This window comes from Scyliorhinus torazame, chromosome 15, assembly GCF_047496885.1.
Source record: "Scyliorhinus torazame isolate Kashiwa2021f chromosome 15, sScyTor2.1, whole genome shotgun sequence".
Lineage (NCBI taxonomy): Eukaryota > Metazoa > Chordata > Chondrichthyes > Carcharhiniformes > Scyliorhinidae > Scyliorhinus > Scyliorhinus torazame.
In genome coordinates this window covers 188,820,208-188,842,305 of record NC_092721.1, presented here as the reverse complement: position 1 = coordinate 188,842,305, position 22,098 = coordinate 188,820,208, and the positions used below count along the sequence as shown (strand labels likewise).

General features: G+C 44.7%; 1 protein-coding gene across 5 annotated transcripts in view; it reads left to right on the top strand.

Moving 5' to 3' along the window:
* Positions 1–22,098, top strand: part of asmtl (acetylserotonin O-methyltransferase-like) — a 75,105-nt gene that overhangs the window by 16,792 nt on the left and 36,215 nt on the right. For 3 of the 5 annotated variants that reach the window (XM_072477304.1, XM_072477306.1, XM_072477305.1), the window contains exons 3-6: positions 12,039–12,170; positions 15,768–15,815; positions 18,534–18,598; positions 21,762–21,826. In XM_072477304.1, the coding sequence (XP_072333405.1) occupies positions 12,039–12,170; positions 15,768–15,815; positions 18,534–18,598; positions 21,762–21,826 (310 nt within the window). Of the gene's footprint in view, positions 1–12,038; positions 12,171–15,767; positions 15,816–17,573; positions 17,704–18,533; positions 18,599–21,761; positions 21,827–22,098 lie in introns of those variants that run through there. The other 2 variants (XM_072477307.1, XM_072477308.1) reach the window with 2 other exon arrangements.

Sequence of the window (22,098 nt, the reverse complement as noted above, 5' to 3'; positions counted from 1 at the left end):
GAAGCCATTCAGCTGTGCTGGTTGAGCTGCAGGCTAGCTATTTTTCTTGAAACCAAAATGCTGAGCGAGCCTTAGACAGAGTAGTTACCTTCTCAACTTTTCCCCCTCCCATCCCTATTCACGTTCGTTGGTTTGGCTGGACAGCCGGTGTGTGATTCGGAGTGACGGCAACAGCATGGGTTCAATGCAAGGGACGGGATTCTCCGACTCCCCGCCGGGTCGGAGAATCACCGGGGGCCGGCGTGAATCCAGCCCCCGCCGGCTGCCGAATTCTCCGGCACCGGGGATTTGGTGTGGATGGGAATCGCGCTGCGCCGGTCGGCGGCCGCTGGCAGCGGCCTCCCCGGTGATTCTCCGGCCCGCGATGGGCTGAAGTCCCGCTCGTTTTATACCGGTCCTGCTGCCATAGATTGGAGTTGGTCCCTTACCGGCGGGACCTGGCGGCGCGGGTGGGCTCCGGGGTTCTTGGGGGGTCGCAGGGGGATCTGGCCCCGGGAGTGCCCCCATGGTGGCCTGGCCCGCGGTCGGGGCCCACCGATCCACGGGCGGGCCTGTGCCGTTGGGGCACTCTATTCCTAGGCGCCGACTGTGTATGCCTCCGCAATTGGCGGCGCGAAGGTGAACCCCCTTGTGCATGCCCGGGGATGCTCCTGGGCATGCGCGGACCCGCGCCGGCCGGCGGAGTGCTTTCGGCCCCGACTGGCGTGGCGCCAAATGCCTTCCACTCCGGCTGGCAGGGCGCAAACCACTCCGGTGCCGTTCTAGCCCTTGAACGTGCGGAGGATTCCGCATCTTTGGGGCGGCCCGATGCCAGAGTGGTTCCCGCCACTCCACTGCGCCGTTTCTGCCCGCCCCACCGATTCCCGGAGAATTCCGCCCCTAGTCTTCTCATCTTGCCCCTTGCCGGAGGTGTTGGTGACCCTCAGGTTAAATCATCACCAGTCAGCTCTCCCCTCAAAGGACAAAGCAGCCTCTGGTCATCTGGGACTATCGTGACTTTAGTTTCATTTGAAAGAGCAGTGTCATTCTTATGCCACTAGAGGGAGGGCAACGACCGTAAAGGCTGTGATGAAAGGTCATTTACCTGAAATGTGAACTATTTCCTGGCCACGTTTCCGTTTCTGCAACCTTAAGACGTTACAGGTTCTTGGCTTCTCAGGACAGTGACTGCACACTGTCGGACTACATTGAGCAGAACGTTACTATGGCAAAGAGTGTATCATGCCAAATTTGGCTCAGAACCTCCGACCTCTTGATGGTCATACCCGGCACCTCCCGCCCCAGATGTCCCCACATAAGGACTATCTGGGGAGTCCAAACTTCCGATGCGCAATTACCCTGCACTGGGAACCATCCAAAACTCTGATTTAAATTGGAGGCCTCAGATGGTTCTGATTTTTCTAGCAGAATTTTTACCCAGGTGAAAGTTAAGAATTAAACTTCCAACTCTTGGGTAACTATAGTACACCCCCCTCTCTACCTACCACCACCCCATCAACCCCCCACCTTCTGACTATCCTCCCGAACCCCTCACACTCTGACTACCCTCCTGAGCCCACAACAAAACTGGGGAACACCTCAAAAATGGACAGGAAATGCTAGAAAAATACTTGCAGCCCCGGGACAATTTTGTGTTTTGGGTAAAATCATTCGAGAGAACCTGTCTCTTTTTTTTCTTCGGATGGCTAATTTAATTCTTGCATAGAGACTGACATTAGGAAAAAGAGTAATTAATGTGCTCAAATATCGGAAATTGCCTCCCAATTTAAATGTAATTAAACTTGCTGGACAGTACACAGTGTTAAGTTCTGATGGTGTCTCGGTAACAGAAACTAGAATGCAAGTCTTGACTTCTTCAATTCCAATTTTGTGTTCTACAATCACTTTTCATCCAACACCACCGTGCCATCTGCCTTTATATGTGCAGTCTATCAAACAATCATTCGGGTCTATTAAACAATTACAGCTTCAATGCTGACTTAAGGCTTGGCAACATTAATTCTTTCCTAACAGAATCCCCTTCTTAAAAAGAAAATCTTTCACATAAGTTACCACAACACAAATGCTTATGTTTTTGTTTTACGATAAATCCACTCTATTTCCCCCCCCCCCATTTAAAAAATTTTTATTATCCACCCTCACATTCTCTTCCTTACAGGAAAAGACGCCCCTCTTCCAGAATTTCTAATAACTTCTTCGAACTCAATTCTCCAATTTTTTGCCAATGTTTTATCTGCTAGAACAATTTCTTCAGCCTTAGGATTGTTAATTTTAGTGCTTAGCTCTAAAATGTCAAAACTTCCCTTTTTGTCTAGCTGACCAATTTAGCTGTTAAACTTTGGGGTTCCTCTTTTTCCGTTTCAGAAGCCACCCTTTCCTTTTGTGAGGCCCTACCATGATTAATCGCTATGGGGTTAATATTCTCAAAGTAAGGCTACTGATGTAGAGTAACATGTGAACCACTCTGCCCGATTTCTAACACTATGTATATGAATGCACCAGAGGCCTAACTTCCAATCTTGAACTCCGTTCTCAGCCCGCTGATAAGTGTTTTCAAATTTGCCGCTACGATCCCACAAAAAGAATCACCGACATGCTTCAGGATGCCCGAAAGTCCCCCCCCCCCCCCCCCCCCATGGTGCCAATAAAACATCGCAGGGGCTGCTTTCAACTGAAGGCAGCCCAACTTTAACAAGTCAACCCATATAAGCATTTATTCAACTCCCAGAGTACTCCTCCTGTGTTTGGCGCTTCTTTCAGAGGATGAAGAAAAAAATATATTTGAAGCTGATATCCCTGTAAGAAAGCAGCTTTAATGTCTATCTATTTGCATTCCCAAGCATTTGTGGCTCACAGAGCCAAGATGATCTTCAAAATAGCCTTTCCTGATGTGGGTGAATCTATCCTCACGTCTTGGTCACTCAAGCTTTCCTCAAAACATCATGCACCAGCCTGGCTTTGGCCTTACAAGTTACATCAGGAAGCGCCTTGTCCATGCACATCCATCTATGTGATCAAACTCCGTGTCCCCTACCTGGCACCTCTGTGTGCATCCCAAATTCTTTCCAACTTTGCAGTTCTTGCTGTTTTGCATCTTTTATTAATTTATCATCTGATTTGTTGGAAGACCTCTCGATCATATGAGCTTCCGCTCCGAATAGTATTCCTAGTCTGGACCATATTTCTTGACCTTGCTAAGCTGCCTTGTATCCCGGTCCGAACTGCTACTGCGTGATCTGCCCCTCCTATTAGGGGATGCTCTTTCAACATTTCTTGATCTCCTCCTATGGCAATGTTCCCTGCCAGACCTATTGTCCGAACTGACACTACGTTTCTGTGCTCCCCATTTTTGTACTTCATGTTCCCAATCCATGGGCCTAGCTAACCATCTTCTCTTTATCTTGTACATTCAACCAGTTTTTGTATTTTCTGGAGGGCTTCCCAGCTCTACCCACAATAGCTGCATCCTTCCACTGACTGTCCCCTTCTGGCAAGTATGTCACTTTAGTACCAAAGGCAGTTGTCCTTTGGGACAAATAGCCTCTTCCGATTCATCAAAATTATGATGTCCCCCTTCAGACTGATGCACGATCAGTTAAACTCAAAGACGAGGTTGTAACATAACTGAAGGCTTTAATCGACTAGAACTGTTCCCCAGCAGCTTCGGTACAGAAAGTGCGGGCTGCTGGGACGGCACCAGTTCTTATACACCGCCTATCAAGGCGGAGCTACATACCAACAGCCAATGGTAAACTCCTAGGTTTAACCAATGGTCTTCGGCCTCTTGGGTACTGTAATACCTGATAATACCACATTCACCCCCTGTTTAAAAAAGAGTCCAGCGGGGGTGGTGGCCAGTGGTTACAATTGCATCTACATGGTATGATCAGATATGGAGGTACCGTGATACCTCTTTACAGAGTTGTCGAGAATATTTTACAAGCGTGGAAGATATATACATTCAGTGTACGTTTACGGTTATAGTTACAGTGAAACAATCAGTCGGTCGGGTGGCCTGGTCGCCCTGCTGCATCGTCTGGGCTTCGGTGGTGATTCTGGTGGGGTTCCGGACGTCTGCGATTCCGGGAGCGTGGCGTCGGTCTCCATGGCAGCTTTGTCACCCCTAGATGGCGCTGGTGGGGCCAACGGTTGGGCCGAGAGGGGGGGGCGCCTGTAGGGGGCGTCGGTGGGTGGGATGGCCTAGGTAGGAGTGGCGGGAGGACTGACCATCTAGTCAGGTGCTGTGGTGGGGGTAATGGTTCGGGCACGCGTGGGGTTCCAGCGGGCGTCAGGTCCCGGAGGGAGACTGTATTTTGCTGGCCGTCGGAACGCCACGTAGGCGTACTGGGGGTTAGCGTGCAGCAGTTGGACCCTCTCGACCAACGGGTCCGACTTGTGCGCCCGCACGTGCTTCCGAAGCAGGATGGGTCCGGGTGTCGCTAGCCAGGTTGGGAGCGAGGTCCCGGAGCAGGACTTCCTGGGGAACACCAGGAGACGTTCATGAGTATATCTACTCTGATTGGTAGTTGTACAGAGCAGCGACCGGATGGCGTGGAGGGCCTCCGGGAGGACTTCTTGCCAGCAGGAGACGGGGAGATTCCTGGACCGTAGGGCCAGTAGAACGGTGTTCCAGACCGTTCCGTTCTGAAAATAAAGATATGATAGGTGAGGACCTTGAGATGATTGTAATCACTAAGGAGGCAGTATTGGGCAAGCTAATGGGGCTAAAGGTAGACAAGTCTCCTGGCCCTGATGGGATGCATCCCAGAGTGTTAAAAGAGATGGCTAGGGAAATTGTAAATGCACTAGTGATAATTTATCAAAATTCACTAGACTCTGGGGTGGTCCCAGAGGATTGGAAAGTAGCAAACGTGACACCACTGTTTAAAAAAGGAGGTCGGCAGAAAGCGGGTAATTATAGGCCGGTAAGCTTAACTTCGGTTGTCGGGAAAATGCTGGAATCTATCATTAAGGAGGAAATAGCGGGGCACCTGGAGGGAAATTGTCCCATTGGGCAGACGCAGCATGGGTTCACAAAGGGTCAGGTGCAGGTGTCCCCTGAGGTCATCTCCCTCCAAAACAGGTGTACAGTTTTGGATACTGTTGGGGGAGATGACTCACCAGGAGAAGGCAGTAGTAGCCAGGCTCATGGCACCGTGGCTGGCGCTGCTGCACAGAAAGGCGGGCAAAAGACTGGCAGGGCTATAGTCATAGGGGATTCAATCATAAGGTGAGTAGACAGGCGGTTCTGTGGTCGAAAACGAGACTCATGAATGGTATGTTGCCTCCCGGGTGCGTGGGTCAGGGATGTCTCAGATTGGCTGCAGGACATACTGAAGGGGGAGGGTGAACAGCCAGTTGTCGTGGTGCATGTAGGCACCAATGATATAGGTAAAAAAACGGGATGAGGTCCTACAATCAGAATTTAGGGAGTTCGGAGATAAGTGAAAAAGTAGGACTTCAAAGGTAGTAATCTCAGGATTGCTACCAGTGCCACGAGACAGTCAGAGTAGAAATTCAAGAATAGTCAGAATGAATACGTGGCTTGAGAGATGGTGCAGGAGGGAGGGGTTCAGATTTTTGGGACATTGGAATCAGTTCTGGGGGCGGTGGGACCATTACAAATCGGATGGTCTACACCTGGGCAGGACTGGAACCAATGTCCTCGGGGGTGCTTTTGCTAACACTGTTTGGGGTGGCAGGGTGATGGGAACCAGATTAGGAAGTTAGAGGTCAGTAAAGAGGCAGCAAAGAGCCAGTAAGGTACTAGATAATAAACTCAATGTGACTAAGGGGAAGAGTAGATCGGGAAGAGATGATGAACGCAAAGGGACAGGTGGTCTGAGGTGTATTTGTTTCAATGCAAGAAGTGTAGCAGGTAAGGCAGATGAACTTAGGGCTTGGATTAGTACCTGGGAATATGATATTGGTATTACTGAGCCTTGGTTGAGGGAAGGGCAAGACTGGCAACTAAATATCCCAGGCTATAGATGCTTCAGGAGGGATAGAGAAGGAGGTAAAAGGGGTGGAGGAGTTGCATTACTGGTCAGAGATGATATCACAGCTATGATTAAGGAGGGCACGATGGAGGATTCAAGCACTGAGGCAATATGGGTAGAGCTAAGAAATAGGAGATTTTAACTTCCCCAACATTGAATGGGACTCGTGTAGTGTTGGAGGCGTAGATGGAGCAGAATTTGTAAGGAGCATCCAGGAGAGTTTTTTAGAGCAGTATGTAAATAGTCCAACTCGGGAAGGGGCCATACTGGACCTGGTATTGGCGAATGATCCTGGCCAGGTGGTTGAAGTTTCAGTCGGTGATTACTTTGGGAATAGCGATCACAATTCCGTAAGGTTTAGAATACTCATGGACAAAGACGAGAGTGGTCCTAAAGGAAGAGTGCTAAATTGGGGAAAGACCAAGTATAACAAAATTCGGCAGGAGCTAGGGAATGTGGATTGGGAGCAGCTGTTTAAGGGTAAATCCACATTTGAAATGTGGGAGTCTTTTAAGGAAAGGTTGATTAGAGTGCAGGACAGACATGTCCCTGTGAAAATGAGGGATAGAAATGGCAAGATTAGGGAACCGTGGATGAGGGGTGGAATTGTGAGACTAGCTAAGATGAAAAAGGAAGCATACATAAGGTCTAGGCGACTTAAAACTGATGAAACTTTGGAGGAATATCTGGAAAGTAGGACAAATCTCAAACGTGCAATAAAGAGGGCTAGAAGGGGTCATGAAATATCTTTGGCTAACAGGGTTAAGGAAAATCCCAAAGCCTTTTATTTGTATATAAGGAGCAAGAGGGTAACTAGAGAAAGGATTGGCCCACTCAAAGACAAAAGGGGGAATTTATGCGTGGAGTCAGAGGAAATGGGTGAGATTCTTAATGAATACTTTGCATTGGTATTCATCAAGGAGAGGGACATGACGGATGTTGAGGCTAGGGATGGATGTTTAAAGTCGGCATAAGGAAGGGGGAAGTTTTGGGTATTCTAAAAGGCATTATGGTGGACAAGTCCCCAGGTCCGGATGGGATCTATCCCAGGTTACTGAGGGAAGCAAGGGACGAAATAGCTGGGGCCTTAACAGATATCTTTGCAGCATCCTTGAGCACGGGTGAGATCCCGGAGGACTGGAGAATTGCTAATGTTGTCCCTTTGTTTAAGAAGGGTAGCAGGGATAATCCAGGGAATTATAGACCTGTGAGCTTGACGTCAGTGGTCGGCAAACTGTTGGAGAAGATATTGAGGGATAGGATCTATTCACATTTGGAAGAAAATAGACTTATCAGTGATAGGCAGCATGGTTTTGTGCAGGGAAGGTCATGTCTTACAAACTTAATAGAATTATTTCAGGAAGTGACAAAGTTAATTGATGAGGGAAAGGCTGTAGATGTCTTATACATGGACTTCAGTAAGGCATTTGATAAAGTTTCCCATGGCAGGTTGATGGAAAAAGTGAAGTCGTATGGGATTCAGGGTGTATTAGCTAGATGGATAAGGAACTGGCTGGGCAACAGGAGACAGAGAGTAGTGGTGGAAGGGAATGTCTCAAAATGGAGAAAGGTGACTAGTGGTGTTCCACAGGGATCCGTGCTCCGACCACTGTTGTTTGTGATATACATAAATGATCGGGACGAAGGTATAGATGGTCTGATTCGCAAGTTTGCAGATGATATTAAGATTGGTGGGAGTTGCAGAAAGCGAGGAGGACGGTCAGAGAATACAGCAAAATATAAATAGATTCGAGAGTTGGGTAGAGAAATGGCAGATAGAGTTCAATCCAGGCAAATGCGAGGTGATGCATTTTGGAAGGCTAATTCAAGAGCGGACTATACGGTCAATGGAAGAGTCCTGGGGAAAATTGATGTACAGAGAGATCTGGGAGTTCAGGTCCATTGTACGCTGAAGGTGGCAACGCAGGTCAATAGAGTGGTCAAGAAGGCATACAGCATGCTTGCCTTCATCGGAGGGGGTATTGAGTACAAGAGTTGGCAGGTCATGTTACAGTTGTATAGGACTTTGGTTAGGCCACATTTGGAATGCTGCGTGCAGTTCTGGTCGCCACATTCCCAGAAGGATGTGGATGCTTTAGAGAGGGTGCAGAGGAGGTTCACCAGGATGTTGCCTGGTATGGAGGGTGCTAGCTATGAAGAAAGGTTGAGTAGATTAGGATTGTTTTCGTTGGAAAGACGGAGGTTGAGGGGGGACCTGATTGAGGTCGACAAAATTATGAGAGGTATGGACAGGGTGGACAGCAACAAGCTTTTTCCAAGAGTGGGGGTGTCAATTACAAAGGATCACGATTTCAAGGTGAGAGGGGGAAAGTTTAAGGGAGATGTGTGTGGAAAGTTTTTTACGCAGAGAGTGGTGGGTGCCTGGAACGCTTTGCCAGCGGAGGTGGTAGAGGCGGGCACAATAGCATCATTTAAGATGCATCTGGACAGGTATATGAACGGGCGGGGAACAGAGGGAAGTAGATCCTTGGAAAATGGGTGACAGGTTTAGATAAAGGATCTGGATCAGTGCAGGCTGGGAGGGCCGAAGGGTCTGTTCCTGTGCTGTAATTTTCTTTGTTCTTTGTTCTTGTTCTTTGTAGTGAATTCTTTGTATGGACAGTCCATGCTAAACTGAAGTTAATTTACAATTTGGCCTATCTGCCAAAATTTTATGTAGCACTTAATCTAACACAGCATGGTTTCTCTCACATCCCGTTACTAAATGGGATTTTTGCAGCTGTATTCATAACAATTATAATCATGTTTTCACAAATATCCCAAAATTCATCATTAGCAAATTCCCCCCAAAATCAGTGAGGAGCTTTGCAGCTGGCCCTAGTCCGGTCCCTAATCCTTTTTCCGTTACCTGATCCACTATTTTCTTTTCTTTACTACATATAATCATGACTGGCTGAACCAGCATTGTCCACACTGTCGAGATAACATAAAAAGTATACTGTAACTTTAATGCAATTTCAATATTAAACTGCTAAATTTAGCATAAAATAAAAGATTTTTTGACCATTTTTTCCCATCTCTTTTGCATTTTAACTCTAATTTGACTCTTTTCCGAAGTGACTTCTGCTCTGTCTTACTTATTTTTCTCATTACTTTCCGAATTGAAATGTCCCTTTCTCCTTACTCCTGCTTTGGAGTTGTGACAACCTTACACCAAATTACCAGTTGCTTCAACCTCTCAAATGGCTAAGGCCTGGAGATTGACGGGTTGTTTTTAGGGTACAGCACTGTTGATCTTGTGCGCCTTTAGCGTTAAAACCATGCAACCTCAGCAATAATGACTGCAGTAACTTGTTCATGGTATTTAAATGGTTCATAACAATTAGGAGCACAGGAACAAAGGTAGGCTTGTCTGCATTTGCCCACCATGGATTCCTAACCATTGATATCCTCAACTAACAAATAACAAAACTTCTTCCATCGGGCAGGAGATACAAAAGTCTGAGAACACGCACGAACAGACTCAAAAACAGCTTCTTCCCCGTTGTTACCAGACTCCTAAACGACCCTCTTATGGTCTGACCTCATTAACACTACACCCCTGTATGCTTCACCCGATGCCGGTGTTTTGTAGTTACATTATGTACCTTGTGTTTCACTGTTATGTATTTTGTTTTATTTCCTTTTCTTTTCATGTACTAAATGATCTGTTCAGCTGCTCGCAGAAAAATACTTTTCACTGTACCTTGGTACACGTGACAATAATCAAAATCCAAATAAAATGCTCAGTTTCTAAATTGTCTCTTAACCTAGTCTCAACAGCTTTTTGGGGAGAGAGGTGCATATCTCTACCAGAGGAAGAACATCAGCCCTGAATGACCTAGCTCTAATTTTAAAGTTATGGCCCCTTGTTCTGGGGTCCTACACAAGAGGAGATTATTTTTCTCTGTTCATCCTGTTAGATTCTATGATTAGATGGTGGCGGGTAACGTGCTGCAGGATGGTGGCGAGGCCGCTTGTGTTGAAGGCTGTGTCTTTGTTGAAGAGGTCCTCGTAGAGCTCTCTCCAGCAAGTGTTGACTGCCTCTCTGTCTTGTCCCTTCATTTTTGGCTCTCAGTGGGGTGGGACCCTGGGTACTCGGACCGCAGATGGTTTTGATTGTGCTGAAGAAGCCGTGCACATAGCGTTGTCGGTGTGTTGCTGACTCTCCTGCACTCTATCCACATACCGCCTGTTCTTTAGGTCAAGGGTTCTTTGTTAAACCTTGGCCTTTAGTTGCCTGTAGACTTGTTTCCTCTCACACAAGTGTTGGTGAAGCTGCCAGTTCATGGAATGCCATGCACTTGGGGTGAAGGAGATTCTAAATACCTTGATCGTTCTCGTTGAACCAGTCTTGGTGTTTCCTGGTTGAGAGTCGAGCATCTCGTCACAGGTGCTGACCATGGTGGCTTTTAAGGCAGACCAGGCGCTGTGGCCGTTCTGCAGCTCTGAGTCGGTGGTTGTCGCCAGGTTAGCCGTGGGGCGCTCTACCTTCTAGGAGTCTTTTGAGTCCGGTGACATTGAATCTCCTGTGGCAGAGTTTCTTCTGCCTGTGTTGTTTTTGGGCCAGGGTGATGAGATGGTAGAGCAGATTAGTCCGTAGTCAGTCCAGTAGTCGTTGGTTCCGGCCGTGTTGCAGGTAATGCAGACGTTTTTGCGGTCCCTTGCCTGGACAATGTTATAGACTATCAGGTGCCAGTGCTTGGAGTGTGGGTGTAGCCATGGGGTCTTCTGCTTATTCCTCTAGCGGTACAGAGTGTTTGTGATGACAAGGTCATGTTCTAAACATTTTGTCAGAAAAAGGACTCCAGTGGCATTTGTATTCCCCGCGCCTTCCCTGCTGAATACCCCTTTCCAAAGCTTGCGTCCTTCCCGACTCTAGCATTGAAGTCGCCAAGGAGAATCAGTTTGTCTTCCTTTGGGATGTGGGACAGCAATTGGTCGGGGCTGGAACTACAAACCAACATCGACGCATTCACCAGGTATATGAGAGAATGGGCTTTCGACTAAATATCCAGAAAACAAAGGTTCTCTACCAGACCGCTCCTGCCACACAAAACTGCCACCCAACCATCAAGATCCACAGTGAGTCCTTGGACAATGTGGATCGTTTCCCATATTTCGGGTGTGTCCTTTCGGTGAGAGCAGACATTGATGACAAAATCCAACATCAACTCCAAAGCGCCAGTGCAGTTTTGGAAGTCTGAGGAACAGAGTATTCAAAGACCAAGACCTCAAACCCAGCACCAAGGTCATGGTCTACAGAGCAGCCGCGGCCCCCGGCCTCCTGTATGCATCAGAAACATGGACAATGTACAGCAGACACCTCAAATCCTTGGAGAGATATCACCAATGCTGCCTTCACAAATTTTCCCCCTCCCAGGCCAATATCCCCGGTATCGAGGCAGTGATCAAGCTCGATCAGCTGCAATCGGCGGCCCACATTGCCCACATGCCCGACACAAGACTCCCAAAGCAAGTGCTCTACTCTGAGCTCTGCAATGGCAAGCGATCACTAGGAGCGCAGAGGAAACACTACAGGGACACTGGGCTTCCTAAATAAATACAACATCCCCACCGACACGTGGGAATCGTTTGCCTTAGAACGCACAAACTGGAGAAGAGGTATCTGCAAAGGCGCCAATCACCTCGAGCGTCACAGGATGGAGTGTGTGGAGGCCAAGCGTAAACAGCGGAAGGAGAGCGCAGAATCCAGAGAGTCCCACCCACCCACCTCATCAAACACCACCTGCCGACCATGTGGCAGAATCTGCGGCTCCAGGATTGGACTATTCAGCCACCGTAGGACCCACCTCCCTGGAGGGGAAGCAAGTCATTCTCGACGCTGAGGGACTGCCCAAGAAGAAGAAGAATGATCACCATCAACAGACCAATTAAATCACCTATTCATCTTCTGTACTGGAGAGATTGCAATGTGTGACCAGCCTTCATAATTTAATCTGTTTAGCCTAGTAACATATTGTTGATGTTTGTTTTCCCAGTGCTTTTTCACCTATGTTTTTTCCCTCCATCATGCAGGGTCTCAGGTTTGAAGTGGTGCCATCATGGTTTAAGGAGACACTTGACAAGTCCTCTTTTGGGATGCCAAGTGATTATGCAACAGAGACTGCAAAGGAAAAAGCCCTCGAGGTGGCGAAGAGGATGCACTTGGTAGGTAATAAAAAGCTGATCAAATTATGTACCGAAAGGCATCGGAGCACCAATATAATTGTTTTGGATTGCAAGGAGGCCCTGAAATGTTTTCATTGGGAAATTTAACATCTGACTGTTTTAAAATAAATGGTTTAACGCACCTACTGAAATAGGAGGGGGAGAAATTTCAGGCAAAGACATTCGGGTGAACCTTTATTAAACACTAGCTCAGAGCAGAATTCTCCAGCCTCTCAGCCGCGATGTGAGGCAGCGCACCGTTCGTTGGCGACGGGATTCTCTCTGCCCGCCACTGTCAATGTCAATGGGAATTCCCGTTGAACACGCCTTACTCTGCTGGGAAACCCGCGGGCGGGGGGGTGCTGCCGGCGGGACCAAAGAATCCCAGACCGCCAGCAAATGGCTGGAGAATTCCAGCTTCAGTCTCAATTGGAATATTGCATCCAGTGCCGAGCGTCACGTTTCAGAAAGGATGTGAGGGCATTTACAGGGAGTGAAAAAAGATTTTTGAAAATGGTTCCGGGATTAAAGATTTCAGTTAAGTGGACAGATTGGAGAGGCTGGGGTTGTCCTCTTTAACGAGAAGAGTATTGAGAGGATATTTGATAGTGTTCAAAATCATGAGGGATCTGAACAGAGAAGATGTGGAAAACTTGTCTCCATTGGCAGAATGGTTGAGAACCAGAGGCCACTGCTTGTCAGTGAATGGCAAAAGAAGCAACAGAGACATGAGGGGTGCTCTTTCATGTCGTGAGTGGTTAGGATCTGGAATGGACTGCCTGAGAGAGCAGTGGGTGCAGACTCAATCGTGGCTTTCAAAAGGTTATTGGATCATTTACTGAAGAGAGAGTATTTACACGATTATGGAGGGAATGTCTGGGAGCAGGACCAGTGAAGGAGCTCAAACAGAAACCTGCACAGACATGCGCTGAATAACCTCCGTCTGTGTTACACAGAAACATAGAAATTAAGAGCAGGAGTAGACCATTTAGCCTGTCGAGCCTGCTCTGCCATTCAAAAATGCCAAGTTAGCTAAAGATAAACAAAGTTATAAAAAACACTGGAAATATTAAGCAATGCATTAATTCATTACAATTAGGCTAAAATATATACATCTAAATGAAATAAATATACAGATTTTATTTTGTTGCCAGATTGAAAGCATACTGTGGGATAAAGAGCTGCACTGGTCTGACATTCATCTTACGATAAATTTCAAAATGGTCTATATCTTGAAAACTGGGTTTTGCTGTATCGTGTTTGTCACACTAGATGTGTCCTGCACAATCGGTAAACGGCTAACATTGTCACCTTCCCTTAAAGTAGCTGTGCCGAATTACACAATTCTAGACAGTTAAGAGAACCATCATCAGCAATGTATAGGATCATAAAGCTACCTAATCATATTGATCAAACCCAGGAAACTGAAATACACAACTAGAAGATAAACCAATTAAAGCGCTCTTTTTTTTGCCTTCAGCTCCCTATTTTTTCAATCTCACTAAGCTATTTCTAGCATCTGTAATGCACACCCCTGTGAAAAGATTGGGATAGAGTTTCAGCTTTGGTAGTAATAAGTAAATCTCCCTCAAAATGTGCTGATTAGATCATAGTTTGCTTCTGATTTTAAAGGAATATATTTTAAAATTGCCCAATTACAAACACAAAATCTATCATGAGCCAACATAATCTTGCAGCAGAGTAGAACTTAATTGTTCATTTTGGTAGGAACATGGTCCAGATTTATTTCTATAGCTGAAAATGGGTTTATCTCAAAAAGTGAGCATTTTTAATGAAAGTTTGCTCCACCACTTGTGAGTAACCCAGTTCGAAATCACTGAAATTAACTTTTAAAAAGCTGAAGTGAAGTGAACCATGCACTGGTTTTCTCGGTATACACTAGGCAATTTCTTTGTAACCAGAATACCTTTTGATGCAAAATCATTTAAAACGTTGCTCCGAAGGAAATTGACACAATTTGAAGAGCCTTCCCAATCTCAAACCTGTAACCTGCAATGTCAGCTTGGCTCGTTTTGTGGGTGCCTCACTCACCCATTTTGAATCGTAAAACCAGAGTAAAAGATGGCAGGGGGAGGGTATAGGCCCAAAATGTTCCCTCTAGGGTAATAAGGAGTAACAGGTCCAGAGAACCATGGATGACCAAAGACATTCAGGATACGATGAGAAGGAAAAGAGAGGCTTTTAACAATTCCAAGGGAGTAAATCAACGAAGGCATTAGTAGAGTACAGAAAGTGCAGGATGGAGCTTAAGAAAGCAATTAGGAGAACAAAGAAGGGATGTGAGAAAGCTCTGTCTGGTAACAGGGAAAATTCCAAGATATTCTATAAGTATATCAATGAGAAGAGGATAACCAGGGAAAGAGTAGGGCCCATAGGGGAGCAAGGGGAAAATCTGTGGGTGGAGTCAGAGGACATTGGTAGGATGTTGAACGAATACTTCACATCTGTCTTTATCCAAGGGAATGAGGAGGTAGATATGGAACTCTGGGAGAGAGACTGTGAGATTCTTGACATAGTGACAAGGTATGGGAGGTGTTGACAGCTTAAAAGTGGACAAATCTCCTGGTCCGGATGCTGTGGGAGGCGAGGGAGGAAATTGCAGGGGCTCTGACCCAAATTTTTAATTCTGCACTGTATTTTTTGAGATTCTGTGAAAGAACGGATGTAATTGACTCGGTGTAAATCACTTATTATGTTAATACATGAGCAGAGTAAGGGAACCTCATACAGCAGCTTCCTAATTTTTGTGTGGTCGCCAGAGGTTTCTGTCTGATTTTTATATTTGAATAATAGTGAGCACCGATAGCCTCACCATTGCTTTTCTCACAAATAATAATAATAATAGTCCAGCTCTATGTGAATTCTGCATAAATTGAGTATTGGGCAGGCACACTAACATCTGGCTGAGTAACCACAAGTAACCAAATTTGAGGCAAATTGTTGACGGTCCCTTGTCGATTCCAGTAGCATCTTGGAACGTTTGAGGAATGTTAAATGTTACACCAACAATACCCCTACACTAGCGCCTTCCCCCTCACAATTAGTTTTTACTTGAAAAGTAATTTGCCCTTCAATTGTGCAAAATGATTTGAGATGTTTCTTTGTGTTGACTTGTTACGTAAATGTAAGTATGGCTGTGCATCTTACTCAAAGAACAAAGAACAAAGAAATGTACAGCACAGGAACAGGCCCTTCGGCCCTCCAAGCCCGCGCCGACCATACTGCCCGACTAAACTACAATCTTCTACACTTCCTGAAAGAACAAAGAAATGCTCTTGGCAAAGGATTAAAATAAACCTGATCAGAAATCTATAACTGAACAGTAATGAAGAGGCAAAGTATAACAGGCACTCCCAAATATAATGGCTCTCCCACAAACAAATATACAGTATAAATTCTTAGCTTTATTCAGCCCCTCTTGGTATCTTTAAATACTGCAATGAAAAAAAGTGTTTTACCAGTTGACATAGTTTTTTGCCGAATAGTATTTACTTACAAAATTTAGAAAGTGTAGTTTAACCTTCTTTGGGGGGGGAAAAAAGCAATAAGAAATTCTGAATTTTCCTTCTCTGACAGAAACACTTGAAGATTCCAGATGTCGTCATTGGAGCAGACACTATTGTGGTGAGCAAAAATAGACTATGGAACTTGCAGAAAAATCCCCTGTTGTGGTGCTTTGAATTCTCACATTGAATTTTAAAGTTATTGGACGTCTGCCCTGAAATAATGTATTAAAAATATAATCACCATCATCCTCCCTATTAGCTGCATTTGTGTTACTAAAATTAATGAAACTCGCTGTGGTAAGTAGGAATCTTTCAATGTCTCTCAAACTGTTCGGCCTGAAAAGGAAACGATTTAAACGGTGGCACCTCATTGCTGCAAATAGCAAACTGGTCCTAGAAGATTTTTTATTTCAATTGTCTTTTTTCTTCTCCTTTCTGAATGTGTTTTAATCTGATCTTTGTAGCTTGTAATGCTGGGTTGGTGCCCTGGAGTTTCATTTGTTTGCATTAAATTTTAACTTATGCTTTGTCGCATTTTTCAGGCAAGTTGAATTCTCAAAGTATTGGTCTCTCAGAAGAAACATATTTAAGAACACGTGACAGTAAAAAACAAAGGAACCAGCTCAAAGGCACTAAGGAGGCAGCGATCTGCAATTGCAGTGAAAGTTTAATTTTTTGAAAGGAATAACGGCAAATTATCTCCGATTGGTTACTGTTCAACGGGTTCATAATTTTGGCAGAATTGAAACGAAACAAAGTATGAAGAATTATAAAGCCAAAACCACAAACCTGAAATAAAAACTGAAAATTCACAGTAGATTAATTTACTTCAGTAGAGAGCAATGTTTCCAGTGTGGACTTTGCACGCGCATGCGATTGGGCCAGGGGTGCCTTCCGTGGGTTTTGGAGTGGGATGCGAGGAGGGGGCGCTGGGGACCCTCCCATAATGTGTTTGGGCTGGGGGTGTCAGGGATTGCTTCGGGGGCCTAGGAGATTGGGCGCCATTTAAAAATGGTGTCCCAATGCCTCGCTGCACTGGCGGAGCTCACCGCTGTACAAAACAGGGCTATGTGCCGCCTCGGCCACGCATTCCCCGTTCAGGCTGCTTATACAACTGCAGGCACTGGGAAACACACAGCTAAGCGGACTCCCTATGGGACTTTGTTCTCTTTTGGGAGAATCGCGCCCGAGGATGAAAATTTGAAAGTGGGGAATCGGAGCCAGTGTAAGTCAGCAAGGTCAGGAGTCACAGGAACACGATAGGATAACGATAGCTGAGTTTGGCCATGGTAAACATGAGTCAAGTATTAACTGTTCTTTGGAACCAAATGATAAGCGAGCTGCTTTGTAGTATAATCTCTCAACTGATTCAAGGAAAAGTAGATAAATATTTGAAAAAGCTGTAAATATGGGATTATGGGTAGGGTGCTCCCCCCCCCCCCCCCCCCCATCCTATTTAAATTTCTACAGTCTTACTTATTTGTACAGGTGGTAGACATTGTTTCCCACCTTACATTTTGCGAACAGCTGTAAATTTTGACTAAGATTTCATCGTACTGATATGTAAACAATTTTTATTTTTGAGCCATGATACAAGAATTATTTTTATTGAAATAAAATAAGGCTGGCATAAGTATTACCATATTCTATTTTGAAAAATCATTTTGCCTGTAACTTAGCAAATGCTGATTTTTTTTTTTTTTGCTATGGTGCTACCATTTATAAATGATTAATCAGAATATTGATTTATTTGTTAGTGTCAACGCAGTTAGGTAAATTAAAATAATTTACTGCGAAAGAGACTGGATCCCATAGAGATGTTTTCCCCCATTTTCTTATCTGCTGCCCATGAGCATGCTGACATGGCTAAAAAGGAATTAATTATAAGCACAGGTTGCACAGACTAACCAGGCTTATGTTCCCCAGACTATGGAACATTCTAACTGAGATGCTTTAAGATGATCAAAAGAGCTGGCAGACTGGATAGAGCAAAGACACTTCCTTAGGTTGGGGAGTCCAGAACAAAGGGAGCGTAACCTTAAAATTAGAGATAAGGCGACACGGTGGCACAGTGCTTAGCACTGCTACCTAGGGTGCTGAGGACCCGGGTTCGATCCTGGCCCCGGGTAACTGTCCGTGTGGAGTTTGCACATTCTCCCCGTGTCTGCGTGGGTCTCACCCCCACAACCCAAAATGATGTGTAGGTGGATTGGCCGCGCTAAATTGCCCCATAATTGGAAAAAAAAAATAATTGGATACTCAATTTTTAAAAACCTTCAAATTAGAGCTGGGCCATTCAGGGGTGATACCAGGAACCCCTTTCCACAACCCTTTTCACAAGCCATTGAGACTGGGTCAATGGTACATTTCAAAACTAAATTGAATAGATTTTTGTTTGTTAAGAATTACAAAACCAAGGCAGATAGATGGAGTTTAGATTTCGAGCAGTCATTATTTAAGTGAATGATAATTCAGGCTTAAGGGGCTGAACAGCCTACTCTTGTTTTTATGTTGATCTTTTATACGTGCTAACATGCCTAATGGAACTTTTTTGAGAATCTGCAAACTACTTAATCTCATGTTGAGCAATTCAGGCTGTCCTTAACTTCTCTACACATTTGTGCACTTGTAAACAGGGGTCAGTGGGCATTGGGCTGACCTCCTTTCCTACACACTGCCCTTTCCACATCCCAGCCCAAGGTTTTATTGGTCTTATTTGCTGTATAAATAACTATCTTAAAGCTGTGAAAGATTGAGTGATATGAAATCTTTCGAGGAGATTATTTTTCACTTTCTTAGATGTGTTTGTGATTTTTTTTTTCCCTCCTCTTTTCAGTCTATTGATGGTGACATTCTCGAGAAGCCTGTGGATAAACAAGATGCACACACTATGCTGTCAAGGTTTGTACTTATTTTTTACCTGTGTCATGCAAGAGTGCCTTTAAGAACTGGATGTTGAAGCAATGTACCTTTAAGAAAACAGTGATGTCATAGAGTGGGTGGAGCTCAGCTCAGTTCAGCCGTTTTGCAGTTTAAAAAATGCCTGGCTGGTTTTGCTGAGAGCAGTTTAAAAGTAGAAAGCCAGTTTGAGACAGCAGCTTGAGAAGTTCTGGTTTGCTGTGATCTACTTAGAAGGGAGAAAGCCAGGTTTGAGAAAGCAGCGTGGGTGTGTCTGTGGGTTTCCAGAGAGCTGCAAGAAGAAAGCAAGGTGTTGGAGCTGAAGTCACCCAAGCTAATATATCTCTGCCATTCTACAGAAAATATATATGTCCTTTAACCTGATGTGATACTGTTTAAAGGTGTTAAGTCTCTTGGAAGTTTGAAGGAATCTTTTAAGGAAGTATTTACTGTTGCAATATTTTCTGAGTTATCTTTGAAGTAAGGGGTGTTAGGAGATCCAATGTTTATTTTAGATGTTAAGTTGAGTTCATGGAATAAGCAGTGTTTTGTGTTTAAAAACCCACGTGTCCATAATTGTAATCCCACACCTAGGGAAAAAGCCATGTGCTAGGAAAAGCAGCAAATCCATTAAAGGGAGAGGTTGGTTGAATTCCATGATACATTTTGGAGTTCTGAAAATGCCTCGCCCATAACACCTGTGTCTGGCAGTGTTTCATAAATATGCGTTAATTTAAAGACAAGTGCTTCACAGAAGCTTAATTAGACTTGAATTGACAGAAAGTCAAAGGAAGTGAAATTGGGGTAGCAGATGCTGAAAAACACCGCCAAATGGTTGATTGGTAAGGGAGGAGATGAGGTGCAGGGTTTTGGGCGAAGAATGCCAGAGCATGAGCAGCTTAAGGCATGGCTGACAATGGAGGAAGCTCCGAAGGTCAGAGTTAGAGGAAAGGTGGGAAGAGGCAAGACTGAGTGGATTCAAACATGAGGATGAAAATTCTAAAGTGGGGAATGGGAGGAAGTGTAAGTCAACAAGGACAGGGCTGATAGGAACTTAGTGCACTATTGAATATGAATTGCAGAGTTTTGGATGCACTGACATTTACAGTTGTTGGAGGGCAGAGGACTAGCCAGCAGAACACTGGAATAATTGTATATGAAGTTCACAAAGACGTGGACCAAGGTTGCAAGAGAAGATTGCCAGATGGAGGGGCATGGCTTATGATTTTAATGGAAATAGAAATAGGCCATCTTTTGAGGAGATTGGAAATTCACCTTCAGACTGTGGATCTTCGGCAAGATCATGCCTAATCTTATACCTCGACTCTACCTAGCCAACCTAACTCCATATCCCTTAAATTCCATTAGCACACAAAAAGGTATTGAAATGTGTCTTGAATATGCTCAATGACTAAATTCCAAAGATTCATAACTCATTGAATGAAGAAATCTCTCCTCTCAGTCCTAAATGACTGACCCCTTATCCTGGAGCTTTCACACTGTGTTCTTGTTTCCTCACAGGGGAAACATTTTTCAGCACCTACCATGTCAACACCTTAGGAATGTTATATAATTCAATTAGATAACCTCTCATTCTTTTAACTGCAGGGAATATAGACCCAGTTTACTCATTTTCTCCTCACAGGTCCATACTCTCATCCCAGGAACCAGTGAGTTTTTGTTGAAATACTTCTCGGGTCTTTCCTTGGAGAATGAAACCAAATCTCTATGCAGTGTGCCATGTGTGACCTCAAATTCCCTCTGCAATTGTAGCAAAATCTTTTTACTCTTGTCATCCCAATCCTTTCCAACAAAAAAGTAACATATCATTTGACTGGCTTGAATCATGTACCAGGACAGCGCGTCCCTTTGAATATGAACCTCTCCCAGTATCTCACTGTTCAAAAAATATTGCGCTTTTTTATTTTTCCTACCAAATATTTTCATACTTTGCCACGTTTTATTCCATCCGCCATGTCCTTGCCCATTCACCAACCTGCCTATAACGTGGGCCCTGGGGCCTCCTTGTATCTTCCTCACCACTTATTGTCCCACCTAATGTTGCACCATCAGCAAGCTTGTATACATTACACTAAGTACCCTCGTTTAAGTTACTAATATTGATTAGAAGCTGCTGAGACATAGGGACTGATCCTTGTGATGCGCCACTAGTTATATCCAGCTTGCCAATCCGAAACTTCCCCATTTCTACCTTTTCGTTTTCAGTCCATTAACCCATTCTCTGTCCATGTTTATAAGCTTGTATTGCATGTTAATCTTTTTTGTGGCTCTTTATCGAATGTATTTTGCAAAATCAAATATAATACACTGCATCCACTGGTCCTGCCTTAGACATTCTGCTAATTATATCCACAAAAAAGTGTAATAGATCTGTCAAACATGATTTCTCTTTCACAAATCTGAGTTGGCTCAGCTTAATCATAGAACGGCTAAAGCACTGAAGGAAGCTACTCGGCCCATCCTTTCAGTGCTGGCCCTCTGAAGGAGCAGTTCATCTAGTGTCATTCCCCTGTCTTTTCCCTGTAGACTGATTCCAAGAGTCAGTACATGGATGGGGAAAGATTGGGGGGTGCGAGCGTGGTGTGGCGATGGTTACGTGCCAAGGTGTGAAGAAAAGCCATTGCTGAAAATGCTGTGACTACAACCAGAAAGGGATGAGAAAACTAGTGAGTGCAAATCCAGTAAGCTGGACAATACAAGTGATTATGGTGGGGTTGATTGTCAAAACTGCAGAAGGGGGTGAGGAGAGAGCATGCACCAAGTTATGTTTTCAGGAAATGCTCAGCATGTCTGGCAGTATCTGTGGGGAGAGAAGCAGAGCCAGCATGCCAGATCTGTCCAGCATCTGAAATATTTTGCTTTTGTAATAACTTTGAAGCAGTTTTTATATGTGCAACTATTGCCATGTTATAATGTTTTGTATGGTGGCGATGTGGCGCAGTGGTGGACCAGAAGCTCCGGGTCAAAGTCCAATGCCAGGACCTGTTGGCCACAGAAGGAGCATTCAACGCAGTTGAACGAACTGATAATCAGTTTGGAAATCTTTCCACCACTTCCCCAGCTATTCCCCAAAGGGTAAATAAAAACAGTATTTAGGTGAGAAAATACATTAACAACGATGTTTTGTGTTTTTTCTGGTGTCCAGACTGAGTAACAGAGAGCATAGCGTCATCACCGGGGTTGCAATTATCCACTGCAGCTGCAAAAATGGTGATGTATTTGTATGTTTACCATGGAATTCCCTGCTTGATTTTTATTTTATTGTTTGTTCCTTTTTAATTATGCTTTGAGAATGGCATTTTTCAATATGTGCTGTGAATGGTCATTGCATTCATGTTGTTTAAATACCACATTTAAAGAAGTAATTGTAGGAAAATTAAAAACACAATTCCATGCACCTGGATGCCGTGAGCTTTTAGGTCAGTCCTTTGAGCCCGTTCCACCATTCAATTTGCTAATGGTTGATCTGTGACTCGCCTTCA